Source organism: Gigantopelta aegis, chromosome 6 (assembly GCF_016097555.1).
Source record: "Gigantopelta aegis isolate Gae_Host chromosome 6, Gae_host_genome, whole genome shotgun sequence".
Taxonomy (NCBI): Eukaryota; Metazoa; Mollusca; class Gastropoda; order Neomphalida; family Peltospiridae; genus Gigantopelta; species Gigantopelta aegis.
Genome location: NC_054704.1, coordinates 54,957,144 through 54,972,551, shown reverse-complemented (window position 1 = coordinate 54,972,551; position 15,408 = coordinate 54,957,144). Strand labels below are relative to the sequence as shown.

Below are 15,408 nucleotides of genomic sequence, written 5' to 3'. Positions count from 1 at the left end.
ACGATCGCAAGATTTGATCAACAACCAATTGCCTAAAAGACAACACGTAAATGTATCCGGCTGTCTGGATTCCTATCGGCGTCTTCTTCTGGAACCTTAAGTGACTCACCTTATGTTGCTATAATAAAGCTTGTATTTGGTAGTACATGGTGCAAGTGCAAAGACAAAGCCGTGCGGTTTATGGAATTTATGATGTCATGCCATAGGGTTTTACGTGCATATTCAGGACAAGTTGTTGTAGCGCACACCTGTCGTGGGCACAAGAGCCGGCCTTGGCCGGCTCCTCCGTCCATGACAGGAAAGGTGGGGGGAGGGGAGAGGAGGGACCGCCTGCACTGGCAGGTGCAAGGGAGCACCAGCAGCCCGATCAAATCGGTAGCAGGCGGGTGGGGGTGGTGGTGGTGCTATGGAATTTGAATGGAGCAGTTAAATGCCAAAGAGAAAAGGGTGCGCAATTTTGATTGAGGGAATTTAGCGCAATTTTGAACGGTCGGTCGAAAGGTAAATGGCCGAGCTAATATAGGTTTTGATATTAGTGAATCGAGAGTAGCTCGTTAATGGAATTTCTGAAAAAGATTAATTAATTTATAGTGTCATGTGAACACAGGCATAGCCAGGGGAGACAACTCATTTTCTCCACCAGAATCCTGGCTACGCCAAAGTTGTATTAAATGGCTATGCTCCCAAAGTTGTTACTGAAAAAATCTGACATAGTTAACTAGTTTAGTACTGGATTAGACAGACTTTTTCTTTTGTTTCTTTGTGTGTGTGGTGAGGGGTGTGAACTTATAGGGGCGAATTTGTTTGGGGGCAAAACGTATAAATACCCATAATAACATATACATATAAATGGTGTTTATGGTTGATAAAGGGTTACAAATGGATAACCTATATCTGATTTGCAACGACCCTGTAAAGAGGGCGAAACGACACGGGGCAAAACGACACGGGGCGATCGGGAATAAGGGCGAAACGACCTGATACCCATTCAAGACAAACAGTTGTGAAAATAGAAACTACAAAAATGGCAGCTGCTATGGACATTGACGATTCGGAAGATATTGGGGAGCCTTCTGGAATTGGCTGTGATAAAAGCAACAAAAAACGATTTGAAGTTAAAAAGGTTGGTACTGATTTTAGTCGCAAGGCCCAAGTTGTAATAAAAGTAAAGGAAAGTGAAGTTTCCCCCACACCTTCCCATGATTATAAATTTCAATTTGATTATTGTCATTTTCAAAACAATCGCTCAACATGCTCAGTGACTCACAAAATGTGACAAAAAGTTTATTAAGAAGCGTGACGCACTTCGGTCTCAGATTCATTTGAAATTTGTATCAAACGTGCCTCAGTTATCCACATGAACAAATCTCAAGTTTGAGTTCTGTATTTCCACCCCAATCACTGCACAATCACTGCACAATCTATGTGCTGTTTAGTTATGGAATAACACCCTTCCGAAATCAGAAAGATGTCAGATTGGGAACATTTTCAATGACAAAAACCCCAATGTGGGTTAACTTAAAAAATCCTGAAACTGAGCTCATTTTATAGCTAGTGTGATGTAGTTTGTAAGAGTAGACATCGTTTTAGAGTCTGGAAAATGGGTGCTCATGAAATAAACTTGCATTTTCGACATTTTTTATTTGTATCCAGTCATTCAGTATGATGACTGAAAAGCACCAGTCTGCTGTAAATCAGTCCTTTATAATCTCCTTAGTGCCCATGCACAATTTCAGGGCTCTAAGCCCATTATGTCCTGAGATAATAGGTCTTGAAATATAGCAGGAAAATTGCGGTGGCCATTTTCCAGCTAAATTTAACTCTTACCATAGTTAGGAAAATGTCCATTACTTCAAAACTATTTGAAATTCAGAACTCAAACTTGATAGTTGTTCATGTGGATAACTGAGGCATGTTTGGTACAAAGTGAATCCGAGACCGAAGTGCGTGGGCGACCTCAAATATTTGTTGATTTAATATGGAATGACCCCTTATCCCTAAAACTACCATACCCATTGAAAGGGAGGTACGGGTCGAACTCTTAATTAACTAAATTTTGCCCCCAATCATGTTCGCACTCACATCACTTCTTAAAAAAGTATGTTAGTTCGCCCCTTGAATATTATCGGTTCGACCCACAAAATGACCTTGGTAAAATATCCGACCGTTACCCCCCTTATTGTTATAAGTTTGTTTTGTTTAACGACACCACTAGAGCACATTGATCTATTAATCATTGGCTATTGGATGTCAAACAGTTGGTAATTTAGACAGTCTTAGAGAGAAAATCTGCTACATTTTTCCATTAGTACTATAGCAAAGGATCATCCCACAGACAGGATAGCACATACCACAGCCTTTGATATACCAGTTGTGGTGCACTAGCTGAAACAAGAAATAGCCCAATGGGCCCACTGAGGGAATTGATCCCAAACCGACCGCGCATCAAACAGGCACTTTACCACTGGGTTTACGTCCAGCCCCTACTCTATTGTTAGAGTTAGGATTAGCCTTAGGGTTAGTTTTAAGGTTAGGGTTAGTTTTAAGGTTAGGGTTAGTTTTGGGATTAGGGTGAGATTCAAAAGTTTAATACACACTTTGGACATGTATCAGTTATAATGGTAACAGTTGGAAATCTTTCTGAAGACTTTCTTCAAAAGAGAAAATTTCATGTACAATTAATGTCTTTTGTCTAAGAGTTGAAAATATAAAATGTGTGTTATTCATGTCAGAAACATGTATCAGGTGGCACCTAAATCTGCCCACCTAAGCATTTGTTTTATATTTTAAAGTTAAAATCTTTCCTTTAAAAAAAACAAAATTTCACCACCACAGTATACAACATGTACAATGGAACAATAAACATGTTACTAGTTACTGAAAGTTATTTTAATTTTTTAATTTTTTTAAACTCAAGTAATGAGTTCATTTTTAGTGGCACCCCTGGTCTGCATGATGGCACATAAGTCTGCACAGCAAACATTAAAACAACCGCTTCTGTCGCTAATGTTCACAGAAGCAACAAAGTTGAAGGATGGACAAACCCTTCCTATTATAGTCTGTTTCAGGAAAATTTAGATTATGCAAATGAGATAAATATAAATGGTGTTTGGATAACACAAAATGACAATATAAAAAAGCCAATGTCAAAATTTATGATCATTATTCAACAAAAGTTGTCTTATTAACATGCAAATGAGCACAAAAGTGTTTGTTAGCCATATAGGACAATCAATGATAACTTTTATAAAACAGACTATAGCTAAAAATAAGCATGCTGTAAACTTTATAATCTTGGCAGCCATATTGGCTGTGTTGTGTCACTTGGATAAAAATAAAACCTTTATTTAATTTATGGATTCAAAAATTACAATACTGTATGTGTTTAAGCTTCTATGTAAACTTGTATTTATTAAAGCCGCACACCCTAGTTCCATCCAGCGAAAATAAATTATAATTTGGTTAATCTACAAACCTGTAACACACTTAGATCACGTTTTTATCAAATGGAGTGAAAAAGCAGGTTTTATATCGATAAATACCATGGGAATCCCCATGTCCCAATTGCTTGAAATAATTTTGAAAGTTAGTATTCGGATGTCACCAGTAGATGTTGCTCGAAGCACAACAATGCCTACGTCACGACAAATTTCACAGACTTGGGGTGCGTTCGTTTCACCTCTCCTGGACATGTTCCAACTGTTCTGTCCTGATTGTATCCCCTCTCCAGATATCGTAAGACTTAGAAAAATTATTGGTTTTAAGGGTTTGTAACATTTTGTATTGAGACACTTACTTGTCTGAACTTTATTGTTACTGAAAATGTTCACGAACTGTGAAGAAAAATCTCACAAATGAACAACAACAAATCGGATGTTGATTGCGCGAACAGTGCACGAGAAAACAAACCGAACCAAAATGATAACGGTCACGTGATATACCAACGTCTGTGATATTGAAATGGAAATATCCCCTCTAAAAATAGATTGGACCTCGCTTGCTTAACGTTTTTTTATCAACAATACGTCTTGTGAAAAAATGCAAAAAATGCATTTCGTGGTTTTACAAACATCAGGATTACCAAAAAGCACTTCAGGTGAATGGAAATGTCTATTCTAAATAATAAAATGTAAGTAAAGTGCAATTTTATTTGTGAAAATGGGGTTTAATAGCGAAAAACAACGCCGTAATGGTTAACAAATAAACGTAGCTAGGGTGTGTCCCTTTAAGTTGATATGCAAGGGTGATTATTACTGTGGTGACAGACACATGTTGACAGGTGATACAAAAACACATTGATCAAGGCTGGCAAAAGTATACTTTTAGTGCATTAATTCAGAGGTTTTTTTCTACCAGTTTTATACATATGTTCACAATCAAGATGTGTTTTAACAACTGTTTGGTGAATTAAATTAACAGTGTTTGTTTACAAACATACCCCAACATTTGTTTCAAGACATAGTGAAATGCAATTAACATGCACAGACTTTTGTGCCACAGAGACTAATGTGACATGAGTGTACATTGTATGTTATCTATGTAAGAAATACACATCAGGGGTGCAGAAATGGAAAATATCTCACTAGCCATCCGGACCATAACCAACTAAAATGTACCAGCCCGCCAGTATTTCTACTAGTCCGCCAGCCCATAGATCAAAATATTATTGTTTAGCAATATTATAATATACACTTCAAATGATAGTCTTAACCATATGTCTGATGCCATATAACCATAAATAAAAGAAATAAAAATGTGTTGAGTGTGTCGTTAAATAAAACATTTCCTCCTTCAAATGATAGATCTATACAAATTTGACAAAAACATTATTAATAACTTGGTTGGCCTAGTGATCAACATCACATAGCAACCTAAATAAAAAAGACACACACCCTCCCCCACCCCTGAAATCTTGATTAACAAAACCAGATCGCCTATCGGACTAGTAGTTGTATTGTTTAACTCGTCCATCAGAATTTTTACTCGCATTTGGCGAGTACTTTCTGCACCCCTGCACTTAAAATGTATATGTAGAATTACATGTAATTTAGACACCTAGAAATAATTTACACTCCTGCCTGTACAAATTTTCATATATTCTTTCCTATATTTTAAGTTAATTTTTTTTTTCCAGTGGAATGCTGTAGCACTTTGGGCCTGGGGTAAGTGTCAAACAAATTCATGTTAAATTTATTAATTTAATCCTTGTATGTTTGAATGTTTGAATTGTATGTACAATTTCCAAAAGTCAAAGTCGTACTCAAAAGTTTATAAAATTTTAATGGTTTAAACATTTGGGTATAACACAATATTATACATGTTTAGTTAAATTTATTTAAGTTTTTAAATATTAACTTTTTCTTAAATGTTTATCATGAGTCTACATGTAGCTCTTAGCCATTAGGATGACCACTTAATGTATGTTACAAGTCAACACATAAAACTTTTCAGATGAACTTAAGCCATGTGCCTTGGGTATAATACCTATATTGAATATTTCGTGTCTGTCTAATCCAGTACTAAACTAGTAAACTATGTCAGATTTTTTCAGTAACAACTTTGGGAGCATAACCATTTAATACAACTTTGGCGTAGCCAGGATTCTCTATAAGTCATGTTATTTGATGACAAGCAAATATATCAGGTAGTGGTGGGGAAAATGAGTTGCCTCCCCTGGCTATGCCTGTCTTCACATGACACTATAAATTAATTAATCTTTTTCCATAAAACCGCACGACTTTGTCTTTGCACTTGCACCATGTACTACCAAATACAAGCTTTATTATAGCAACATAAGGTGAGTCACTTAGGGTTCCTGAAGAAGAAGCCGATAGAAATCCAGACAATCGGATAAATAAGAAGTAAGATTAACCTGTTAGATATTATAATTCAGCTTACTAATAAGTGCAAACTTGGATACGATTTTTGAGGGGGTGGGAAATGAAATTTAACTTCTTACGCATGTATACAGTTATTGACATATTCTTCCTACCAACAGACCGGCCTCAGTGGCGTCGTGGTAGGCCATTGGTCTACAGGCTGGTAGGTACTGGGTTCGGATCCCAGTCGAGGCATGGGATTTTTAATCCAGATACCGACTCCAAACCTTGAGTGAGTGCTTCGCAAGGCTCAATGGGTAGGTGTAAACCACTTGCACCGACCAGTGATCCATAACTGGTTCAACAAAGGCCATGGTTTGTGCTATCCTGTCTGTGGGAAGTGCAAATAAAAGATCCCTTGCTGCTAATTGGAAGAGTAGCCCATATAGTGGCGACAGCAGGTTTCCTCTTAAAATCTGTGTGGACCGTAACCATATGTCTGACGCCATATAACTGTAAATAAAATGTGTTGAGTGCGTCATTAAATAAAACATTACTTTTTTTTTTCCTACCGACAGTTGACGACTGACTTAATAAACGCATCGTTTTTGGTAGCCAAATAAAATATGCTAAGCACTAGGCTTTTTAACCAATACTTCCACTATAAGGGGGAAAAAACAAAAAAACCACCTTCAAATTAGATAGCTAGGCTAGTATACCCCCCCCCCCCTCCCCCCGTCATTGTATTTCATTATAATCCAAAGACGGGGGGGGGGGGGTGGTCTTGGATAACCATTGAGTACACTAGAATAGGGACTTAGGACAATAGGAACAACCTCAACACCAAACTAGGGTATACAAACAGACAGCATGCACCACCACAACAGTACATAGGGTGCATTGACTAATGATGACAATGCACCCGCCCCCATTTAATGGTCCAGCACGTACTATAATAAGGAGCCGGACAAAAGGATACCGTCTCCGAGTACACAATTGCACTGCACCCAGGGGAAGCCGGACAAAAGAATACCAGCCTACCTTATCCCACCCCCAAATACTTGCTGCTGGTGGTCTACTTGGTACTTGGTGACACTGAAGAGGAGGACGTCATTGACTGCAACAACAAGAAGATTTGGAAAAAATCCGGAACAACAGCGCCTTGCCTACCGGTGTGTGCACGAGCCTCCCCTGGGTTGTCATGCCATGACTAGAAGTGGTCAGGCCCTTTTTAAGGGCCATATGGACAACCTAGGGAGACACCACAGCATCATAGAGGTCTAATTAACGAGCTACTCTCGATTCACTAATGTCAAAACCTATATTAGCTCTGGAACTTTCTTTTTGGTCAACCGTTCAAAATTGCGCCCAATTTCCTCAACCTAAATTGCGCACCTTTTCTCTTTGGCATAATACTTTGCTCCATTCCAAATTCAATAGCACCATCACCCCCAGCTTGCTCTGAATGTGCATGTAAAGCCCTATGACCTAACCTGACCTCATAAATTCAGAATACATTCTAAATAAATACCGGTACTTTGAAATAGAGAAATAATGTTTTAGTTATTATTGATCCGGTAACTAGTTAAGAATGCAATAAGAAAGACATGTATGAAAGAACACATCATTCTTTGAAAAAAATTAATGAGATTTCTGAATTACTCACACACATATAATGGAGGTAGGAGACAAGTATATTATGTGACTTTATTTTTTCTATGCACACTTTGTTGCAGTCAGTTATGGCAGGCTTGAATTGATGGAAGGTACATACTAAAAACAAAACAGATGTTAACTGCCCCTGCTAAACTTGTGAAATGACTTGCCCAAAAAAAAGAACCTCTATTATACCAATAAACATGTAAACTTACATTTATTTTAAAAGCATGTAATTTTTGACAGTCTGATATCTCCAGGTTTATTTATTAAAAATGTAACATGTTGGTGGAAACTATCCATCTGGTTTTCAAGACTGGACAAGTTCTTAGGTGTATTTGTACAATATTTTACATATATATATATCTAAATGTCTTTTAAATCTGTTGCAGATATTGTCGTTGACAATTGTGCTATTTGCCGAAATCACATTATGGACTTGTGTAAGTACGGGCTTGGACTGTCTCTCCACATGCAGTTTTCTGGATGTTTTTTTCACAGTGCTTTGAGATATTGAACTGACATTTTGTGAATATCTTTATCATATACTATTATAGATCAAGTTTGACTTTCATGGGAATTTATCGATTTGTGACAGAATTATGGCCATTGAATTTGTTTTCCAGACATTTTCTCCCCAATGATATTGAGCTGAAATTTTGTGTATAACTTTATTGTATACTTTTACAGATCATGACTTTCGTGACAATTTAGCCATTTTTGACACAGTTACATGTGTATAGCTCTTGAACATAAGCATACGAAAAACAAACTTCCAGACATTTCTGTGCAATGCCTCAAGATACTGAGCTGACATTTTGTGTATAGCTTTATCATGTACTATTATTGATCAAGTTTTACTTTCATGACGATTTACACATTGTTCACAGAATTATGGCCCTTGAACTTTGGAGATATGGAAATTTGTTGGGCCTGATAGGGGACATGTATTGCTTTTGTAGTACTCTCAGAATAATTGTTTTATTCACCACCTTTTGCTACTTTCAAAGTTAAAAGTATAAAAAATATTAATAGTAAAAAATTTTCCATTTGTGTTAAGAATTTTTGGGTTTAAGATTTGTTTTCTTCTTTTTGTTCTTTTAGGTATTGAGTGTCAAGCAAATCAGGCTTCTGCAACTAGTGAAGAATGTACAGTAGCTTGGGGTGTCTGTAACGTAAGTATTGGTGCTGCAGTTGTTAATATGTTTGCATATATTTCTTATACAGGGCAGGGGTGCACAAATCGGTTGTCCACACAGCTGGGACAACCAAAATATGTTTCAAGCAACCATTCTTTGTCAAACAGTTGCCCGACGTGCAGCCAAGAAAATCATAAAACAAATAAAATGAAAAACCAAACTTCACGACACTCGGACAGTCATGGGCAATTCAAAAGTATCAGCACTGACAACATGACTGACAGGCAATATAAGTATCCACCCTAACGCTGCCATTCACTCAGCATCCACCATGCATTATTTTGGCAGGAGGCGTTTGGAAAAGCCATATGCCAGATATTTCGTCCTGAAACTAGCTGGTTCCTACCAATTCTCACTGCAAAATATTTCCTATTCACCCGAAAAACCTTATTGACGCATGTCAATGCTGACGACTTGTGCTTACCGAGAGTGATTGTGACACCATCTGGCAAGCTTTATTCTAATTAATAATGAAATATTTCTTAAATGTTTTCATTATTAACTTTACTTCATAACGTGTTTTCATGTTTTAAGTTCTTTGTATTTTATTTTCATGAATTAAATTGTATTTTTGTTAAATGGTTTAGTAATATCATCAATATAAAATATGTATTTGGTGGTGAAATAATCCGGATAGGAACAAACTAGTAATACATGTACTGAGTAGGGTCGAATTGACATGAGAGAAAATGTTTGGTATCACTGAAAATGCGGATCAGGCCTGCTACTCGTGATCATCATGTGTACACTGTTTTACAGAGTATTCCCGCCCTTTTTCACTCTAAGGAGCCGTTCAATAATTAAGCAATTCCTGCGACGTTTTGCGTCATTGGAATTATACGCATTATTGAATGGTGGGGGTTGTTTGTTAAGAATTATATATTCTTTTAAAAACAATATCTTGTAATATTACTCGTGTTTAATTTGTTCGATCTCATACACAGAAATTGAGAAGTCATAAAAATTTTGCACTGAATAATGTTGGCTAAAGTATGTCACAATCTTTGGGAATGGATGATGCAGCCGTTGAAACGAGTATTACATAATTTTAGAGTTTGTTCGCCCCCTTTTTTGGAGGGGGTGAAGTGTGTGCGTGCATGTGTTTGCGTGTGTGTGTGCATGTTTTCCCCAGCATTACACGATGTTGTGATGGGGGTGGGTGGGGTGGGGGTAATAAAAGCCCGATTTGTGTCAGGTAATTGTTGAACCACCCCTTCCCAAATTGATAAGCTTATCTTTGTTTTAATAATTGAAAACCCTGTAGAACTGACCATGACAGCCCAAAAGAAGATGAGCTGTAGATAAATAATGCTAAAAAAACAACTAAAAAAAACTGGTAAGTAATGATAATAATAAAAATATTTTAATTTTAATTTCATTTTAATGACAGTTCAAAATTATATTCATAAAACTTTAATGAAATATGTGGGCAACCAAGAGATGATGTTGGGCAACCAAACTTCAGCTACTGGTTGCCCACCACAATTTCACATTTGTGTACCCCTGCAGGGTTTAATCATTTGTTCGCCAAATTGCAAATAGATATTGAATGTGGCGATTATGCTGTTATATAAAATTATTAAATTGCCAAAACGCTAATTTGAAAATTAATTAACTAATCTTCTTTAAAGAGTTTTATTTTTGTTATATTGCTAATTGAAATTTGAATTTGGATACACATTTTTTAATCCAAATTTGCTGAATTGCTCATATATATTTTTGATTTTTTTTTAGCCATGAGGAGGGGTCCAGCTTAAAACATACTTTATATCTGGCACCTAATTTATGCTAGACTTCTAGTAAGTTCTCCTCTGCAGTTTGGAACTTGAACTATTTTAACATGTCCCTATACCACTAGGGTTTCTGAATTTACTTACGGTGGGGCAATTTTGATATTAACCAAAAGGGAAGCACCAATCTAAAAGGATAAAACATTATAAAAACATTTTTAATAAAGTTTTATTTTTTAATATATTATGGTACAGTAAAATTTGGAGCATGTATTCCAAAAACCTTAATTACAATTAAAATAAAATTATAATTAAATTTCTCATTTTAAATTTCTAGCCCTAGGAGGTTAGAGCCCAGTTTGGAATGATTGAATGAATGTTCAGTGAGACCCAGCTTGACCTCTCGGTTTGAAAATTGACCTATATAATGTATTAATAAATAAAGTAAGTTTATACAATTTATTTATTGCAAAGCTTTAAAATTAATTAATTAATTTTGTTTCAGCATGCATTCCATTTCCACTGTATCACAAGATGGTTGAAGACTCGACAGGTTTGTCCCCTTGACAACCGAGAGTGGGAGTTTCAAAAGTAAGTTTTTGTTCTATAGCAGATGTATGAAGATTGCCTGGTGTTTTAAAATACAGTGAAACCTCTCCAGACTGGACCCTCTGTAAACCGGACTTACCTCAAAATGGACGTTTTACATGAGTCCCTTTTTAATAACCAGTACAGAACTTAACCTCTCAAAACTGGATCCCTCTTAATACCAAACAGTTGTCTTGGTCCCAATGGTGTCCGGTTTAGAGGGGTTTCATTGTACAAGACTGAACCACAGAATGGGAGTACTACTAATGGCAAGGTGATACAATATGTATATTGTAAAATGGGTCATTTATGGGATTATTTTGGTTGCAAAATCTAATAGTCACTTTGATTATCTTACCCAACTGACTAGTAAAAATATAACATCAGTGTTCTTGCTGCTCTATTTAAGCCGGGCGGACCGTCCAGCTATTGCATTTTGCCGCCCTCCTTTCATGTTCTCCGCCCTCCTTTTATTTTTCTGCACCCCTCTTTATTTTACAGCACCCTACTATATTTTACAGCACCTATCTCCGCCATTTCCAAATGCACACTTTTTTCCACACATAAAAAAACACAACGATCAGTCTGCACACTGGACATCAAAGGAAACAAGCTGCGTTGTGATTTTCGAAAAAGCAATTGACAAAACATTTACGACAGCTACTGTAACGTAATTTAACACTATTTTTAACAGCCTCTATTTTGTCCCATATCTGTATCTATCTGTATGTTTAATACACACAATAAAAGTTATATTTTATTTGAGCAATGAAAACATTTTTATTTTTTACGGATTTGGCAGTATCAGATTGAAAACCCCCCACTTATTTGGCACCAAATTTGTCACGTGATCAGAACGGTCATTCTGTCTTTGTTTCCACTATCATCTGATATTTTGTCCTCAATTGCAGATATAATTGATTGTAACTGATGATTTTTAATTTCTGTCATTCTGTTTATTCAACAGTGCTTTATAAAATATTGTAAATGTTTCATTTTGAGGGGTGGGGGGTATAACCGCTTATAAAAACAACGGAAGTGATAGTGTTTATCATTAAAATGATTTATTTTGAGTGCCAAATGATATATACTCTTCAAAAGAAGAAACGCAAAACCACATTGTAGTAACATTTGGAGAATTGATTTAATTATTGAATGGTGAGTCCGATAATTACCAAATGTTGCAGGATTGTTCACAATTCACTCTAGTCCATAGGAGTAAGTGATAGGACACACCACCAAGGTCAAGGTCATCTGGAGTCAATACCGGGTGTGGCCTCCGTGTGTGTTGACAACTGCCTGGCACCACCTGCCCATTGAAGCAACCAGAGTACGGATGACGTCCCGGGGGATGGTGGCCCACTCGGCCTGCAAGGCTGCTGCCAGCTCGGGCAGGGTCTGGGGCTGTGGTTGTCGCTGTCGGAGGCGTCGGTCCAACTCGTCCCATAGATGCTCAATTGGGTTCAAATCCGGTGATATCGATGGCCAAGGAAGGACATTAATGTTGTTGTTCTGTAGGAAAGCCGTTGTGAGACGTGCTGTGTGAGGCCTGGCGTTGTCATGTTGGAACACTGCGTTGGCGTTGGCCATAACTGGAACGATGTGTGGCCGGAGGATCTGGTCAATGTAGCCCTGTGCATTCAGGTTGCCCTGCACGTGGACCAGGTCAGTTCTGCCAGTGTGTGAGATGGCTGCCCACACCATGACACTACCCCCGCCGAATCTGTCCACTTCCTGCACGCAGTTTGCCGCATAACGTTCACCACGACGCCTATACACGCGACATCTTCCATCATGACGTCGGAGCAGAAATCGGGACTCGTCACTGAACCACACCTGTCTCCATCGCAGTTGAGGCCATTGTCGATGAATCTGGCACCACTGCAGTCGGAGTCGACGGTGTTGTGGTGTTAAGATGACACCTCGAACTGGACGTCTGGCACGAATTCCTACCTCACGTAGGCGGTTCCGTACGGTCTGGTCGGATATCCTGCGCAAACCTGGTATTGCTGCGGCTGTGGAGGTGGCAGTAGTCAATCGTTCCCGAAGGTGGCGTACCCGGATGTAGCGGTCCTGCCCGGGGGTAGTGACCCGTGGTCGACCGGATCTAGGGAGGTCACGTGTTGATCCATGTTGCTGGTAACGGTCCCCACAGTCTGGAGATGGTGCTTGGGGACACATGGAATGCCCTGGCAACGGCCGTTCTGGATTCGCCTGCGTCTAGTCGGCCGATGGCATTGTTTCTCTGCGGTTCACTGAGACGTGGCATGTCCTGGATTGTCAACTGTCGGCCAGATACAGAGGCCAGGCAAGCGAACACCCTGCACTTTTATACTGTTGGTGTTCATGTTGCACGTGCAGACAACGCACGTGCAGTGGTGACATGGTTTGCACGTGGCTGCGTTTTTGCGAATATTCACATTTTGGAACTTTATTGTACAGTAGCTGCGTTTTATCGAATGTAACCATGGGAATGTGTTTGGGACATGCAATGACCTTATATTCACAAAGCATGAACCGGTAGGAAACATAAAATCGGAGTTATAACCCATTTGTACCCTTTTGCGTTTCTTTTTTTGAAGAGTATATATACACAGCCATAATAAAAACATAATATTTTATCACAGCGATCAATTTATTCGATGAAGATGGAAATAACAAAAAATGTATCCGACATATGGGGATCACGTTACAAACACCTTTATTGTTTTTCGTATATCTTGAAATCTTTATTAAAATAATAATATTAAAATTTTGATCAGTTCAGCAAAACCAGAACTGCCTGTGAATGCCAGACCGATAACATCTTCAGTTTGATTAAAAGACGAGTCTGCTTGTATTTCATATAAACCTTTTTGCAGGCAAAATAAGGAGTATGTCTTTCCACATACCAACACATAACAATATGGTAACCAAGCCCACCCCCACCTTTTCCCGCGCAACCGCCCTCTTTTAATTTTCACCCAGCGAGAACACTGTAACATGACATGTCCAAATTTGAAAAACGTTTTCTGTATTCTTATTCTATTAAAATGCACCATGATTCATTTTAATAATATAAAATCATGCCTTACAACTCACATTTCACTTATGGGGCCGGATTTGGGAAAATTGCACAAATGTTTTCCATGTTTGATCTTGTCAATAGAACGTGATATGTGTTAATAAGCAAGTAATTTTGTTCATGTGTTAGTTGTGCTTCATATTAGTATCTGATTTCTTTTAATTACAGGTATGGCCACTGAATTGCGGAAAATAGGAAAAGAAGTAATTGTTTTTTGGTTCTATGTGGAATACATTTTCTGTCAGCAGGGATAGCTCTGGCACTCGCCAAATTCGCCAATTGCAAATTTTAAACACAACTGGCGAATTTTATTTGAATTTGGCGAAAGAATTTCATGTATTGATTGATATTTTGGTGAAAATGATGGTTGGTTTCTGCAATTTTTAGAGTTTAATGGATAAATTTGGCAAAATGTTCTACACACCCAGAGCTAGCCCTGGTCAAGATGGTTTATTGGCCATTAAACTTTGGTCAAACATTGCACATGATGGTACTTCAGCTACGGGTTGGGGCTAGAACAAGCAAGGGTATAGACTGGACTGAAAGCATTATTAGCCATTTGACTAATATTTATTTTGTAATGTTTAGACTATTTATATCATACATATTGTGTTTATATTTGGTATGAGTGTCCATCAAATAATAAAGTGTGATGTTCAAATTTGGTATAAATTGTTTGCAAATTGAAAAGGCGATCAGAGGAATTCCCCAGGTCCAATTTTTTAATTTAAAATTTGGTTTACAATAACACCCGCAAATCTAAAAATTCAATATGGTTATGTCCATTGTAAACTGAATAGTTTTTCTACAGAACTGACTGTATATTTGGTATTTCTTGAAAAAAATACCTGGCTACAATCTAACTGTAGACCCTTGAATCATCAATTTCGCCCGTTCTAATTGCTAATAACGTCATTAGCTTTCCGGGTGTTATTGCCTATTTGATCCCGGAAAATTAATGTAATTAACCAATCACAATACAGAATGCACTCACTGTCTCTTTACAATTTGGTATAAATTGTTTGACAATTGAAATGCCCATCAGAGGAATTCCCCAGGTCCAATTTTCAAATTTAAAATTTGGTTTAGTTTCTGAAATTTATTAAATTGTGAATTACATTCTCAAGATTTAGTCTTTGAGGCAATTTAGACCATGGTATAAGGGTCATTCATGTTGAAATCACAGGAACAAAATGTGCAAGTTTCATAGTGCACTATGTATCCAATGTTCTGCAGTTAGAATGAGAAGATACATATGGTATTTGTCAGGAATATTTAAAAAATGTTGTCATGTTCAACCAGTATAATTGCGTTAAATTGTCTGAATGCAAATAAAATTTAATTATTGTGAA

At 37.5% G+C, this 15,408-nt stretch overlaps 1 protein-coding gene across 1 annotated transcript; it reads left to right on the top strand.

Moving 5' to 3' along the window:
* The first annotated feature begins 971 nt into the window (after nucleotides 1-971).
* On the top strand, nucleotides 972-15,408 carry LOC121375242 (E3 ubiquitin-protein ligase RBX1). Its single transcript, XM_041502569.1, has 6 exons — nucleotides 972-1,123; nucleotides 5,135-5,162; nucleotides 7,868-7,918; nucleotides 8,580-8,650; nucleotides 10,910-10,995; nucleotides 14,225-15,408. Exons 1-6 carry the CDS (start codon nucleotides 1,025-1,027, stop codon nucleotides 14,235-14,237), a joined length of 348 nt encoding a protein of 115 aa, XP_041358503.1. The 5' UTR covers nucleotides 972-1,024; the 3' UTR covers nucleotides 14,238-15,408.

Bases quoted from the DNA above. Each gene is read 5' to 3' on its own strand.
- LOC121375242 (XM_041502569.1), top strand. From the start codon at position 1,025: ATGGCAGCTGCTATGGACATTGACGATTCGGAAGATATTGGGGAGCCT. The intron at 5,163-7,867 runs GTAAGTGTCAAA...AATCTGTTGCAG, and splicing joins TGTAGCACTTTGGGCCTGGG to ATATTGTCGTTGACAATTGT. The intron at 8,651-10,909 runs GTAAGTATTGGT...ATTTTGTTTCAG, and splicing joins TAGCTTGGGGTGTCTGTAAC to CATGCATTCCATTTCCACTG.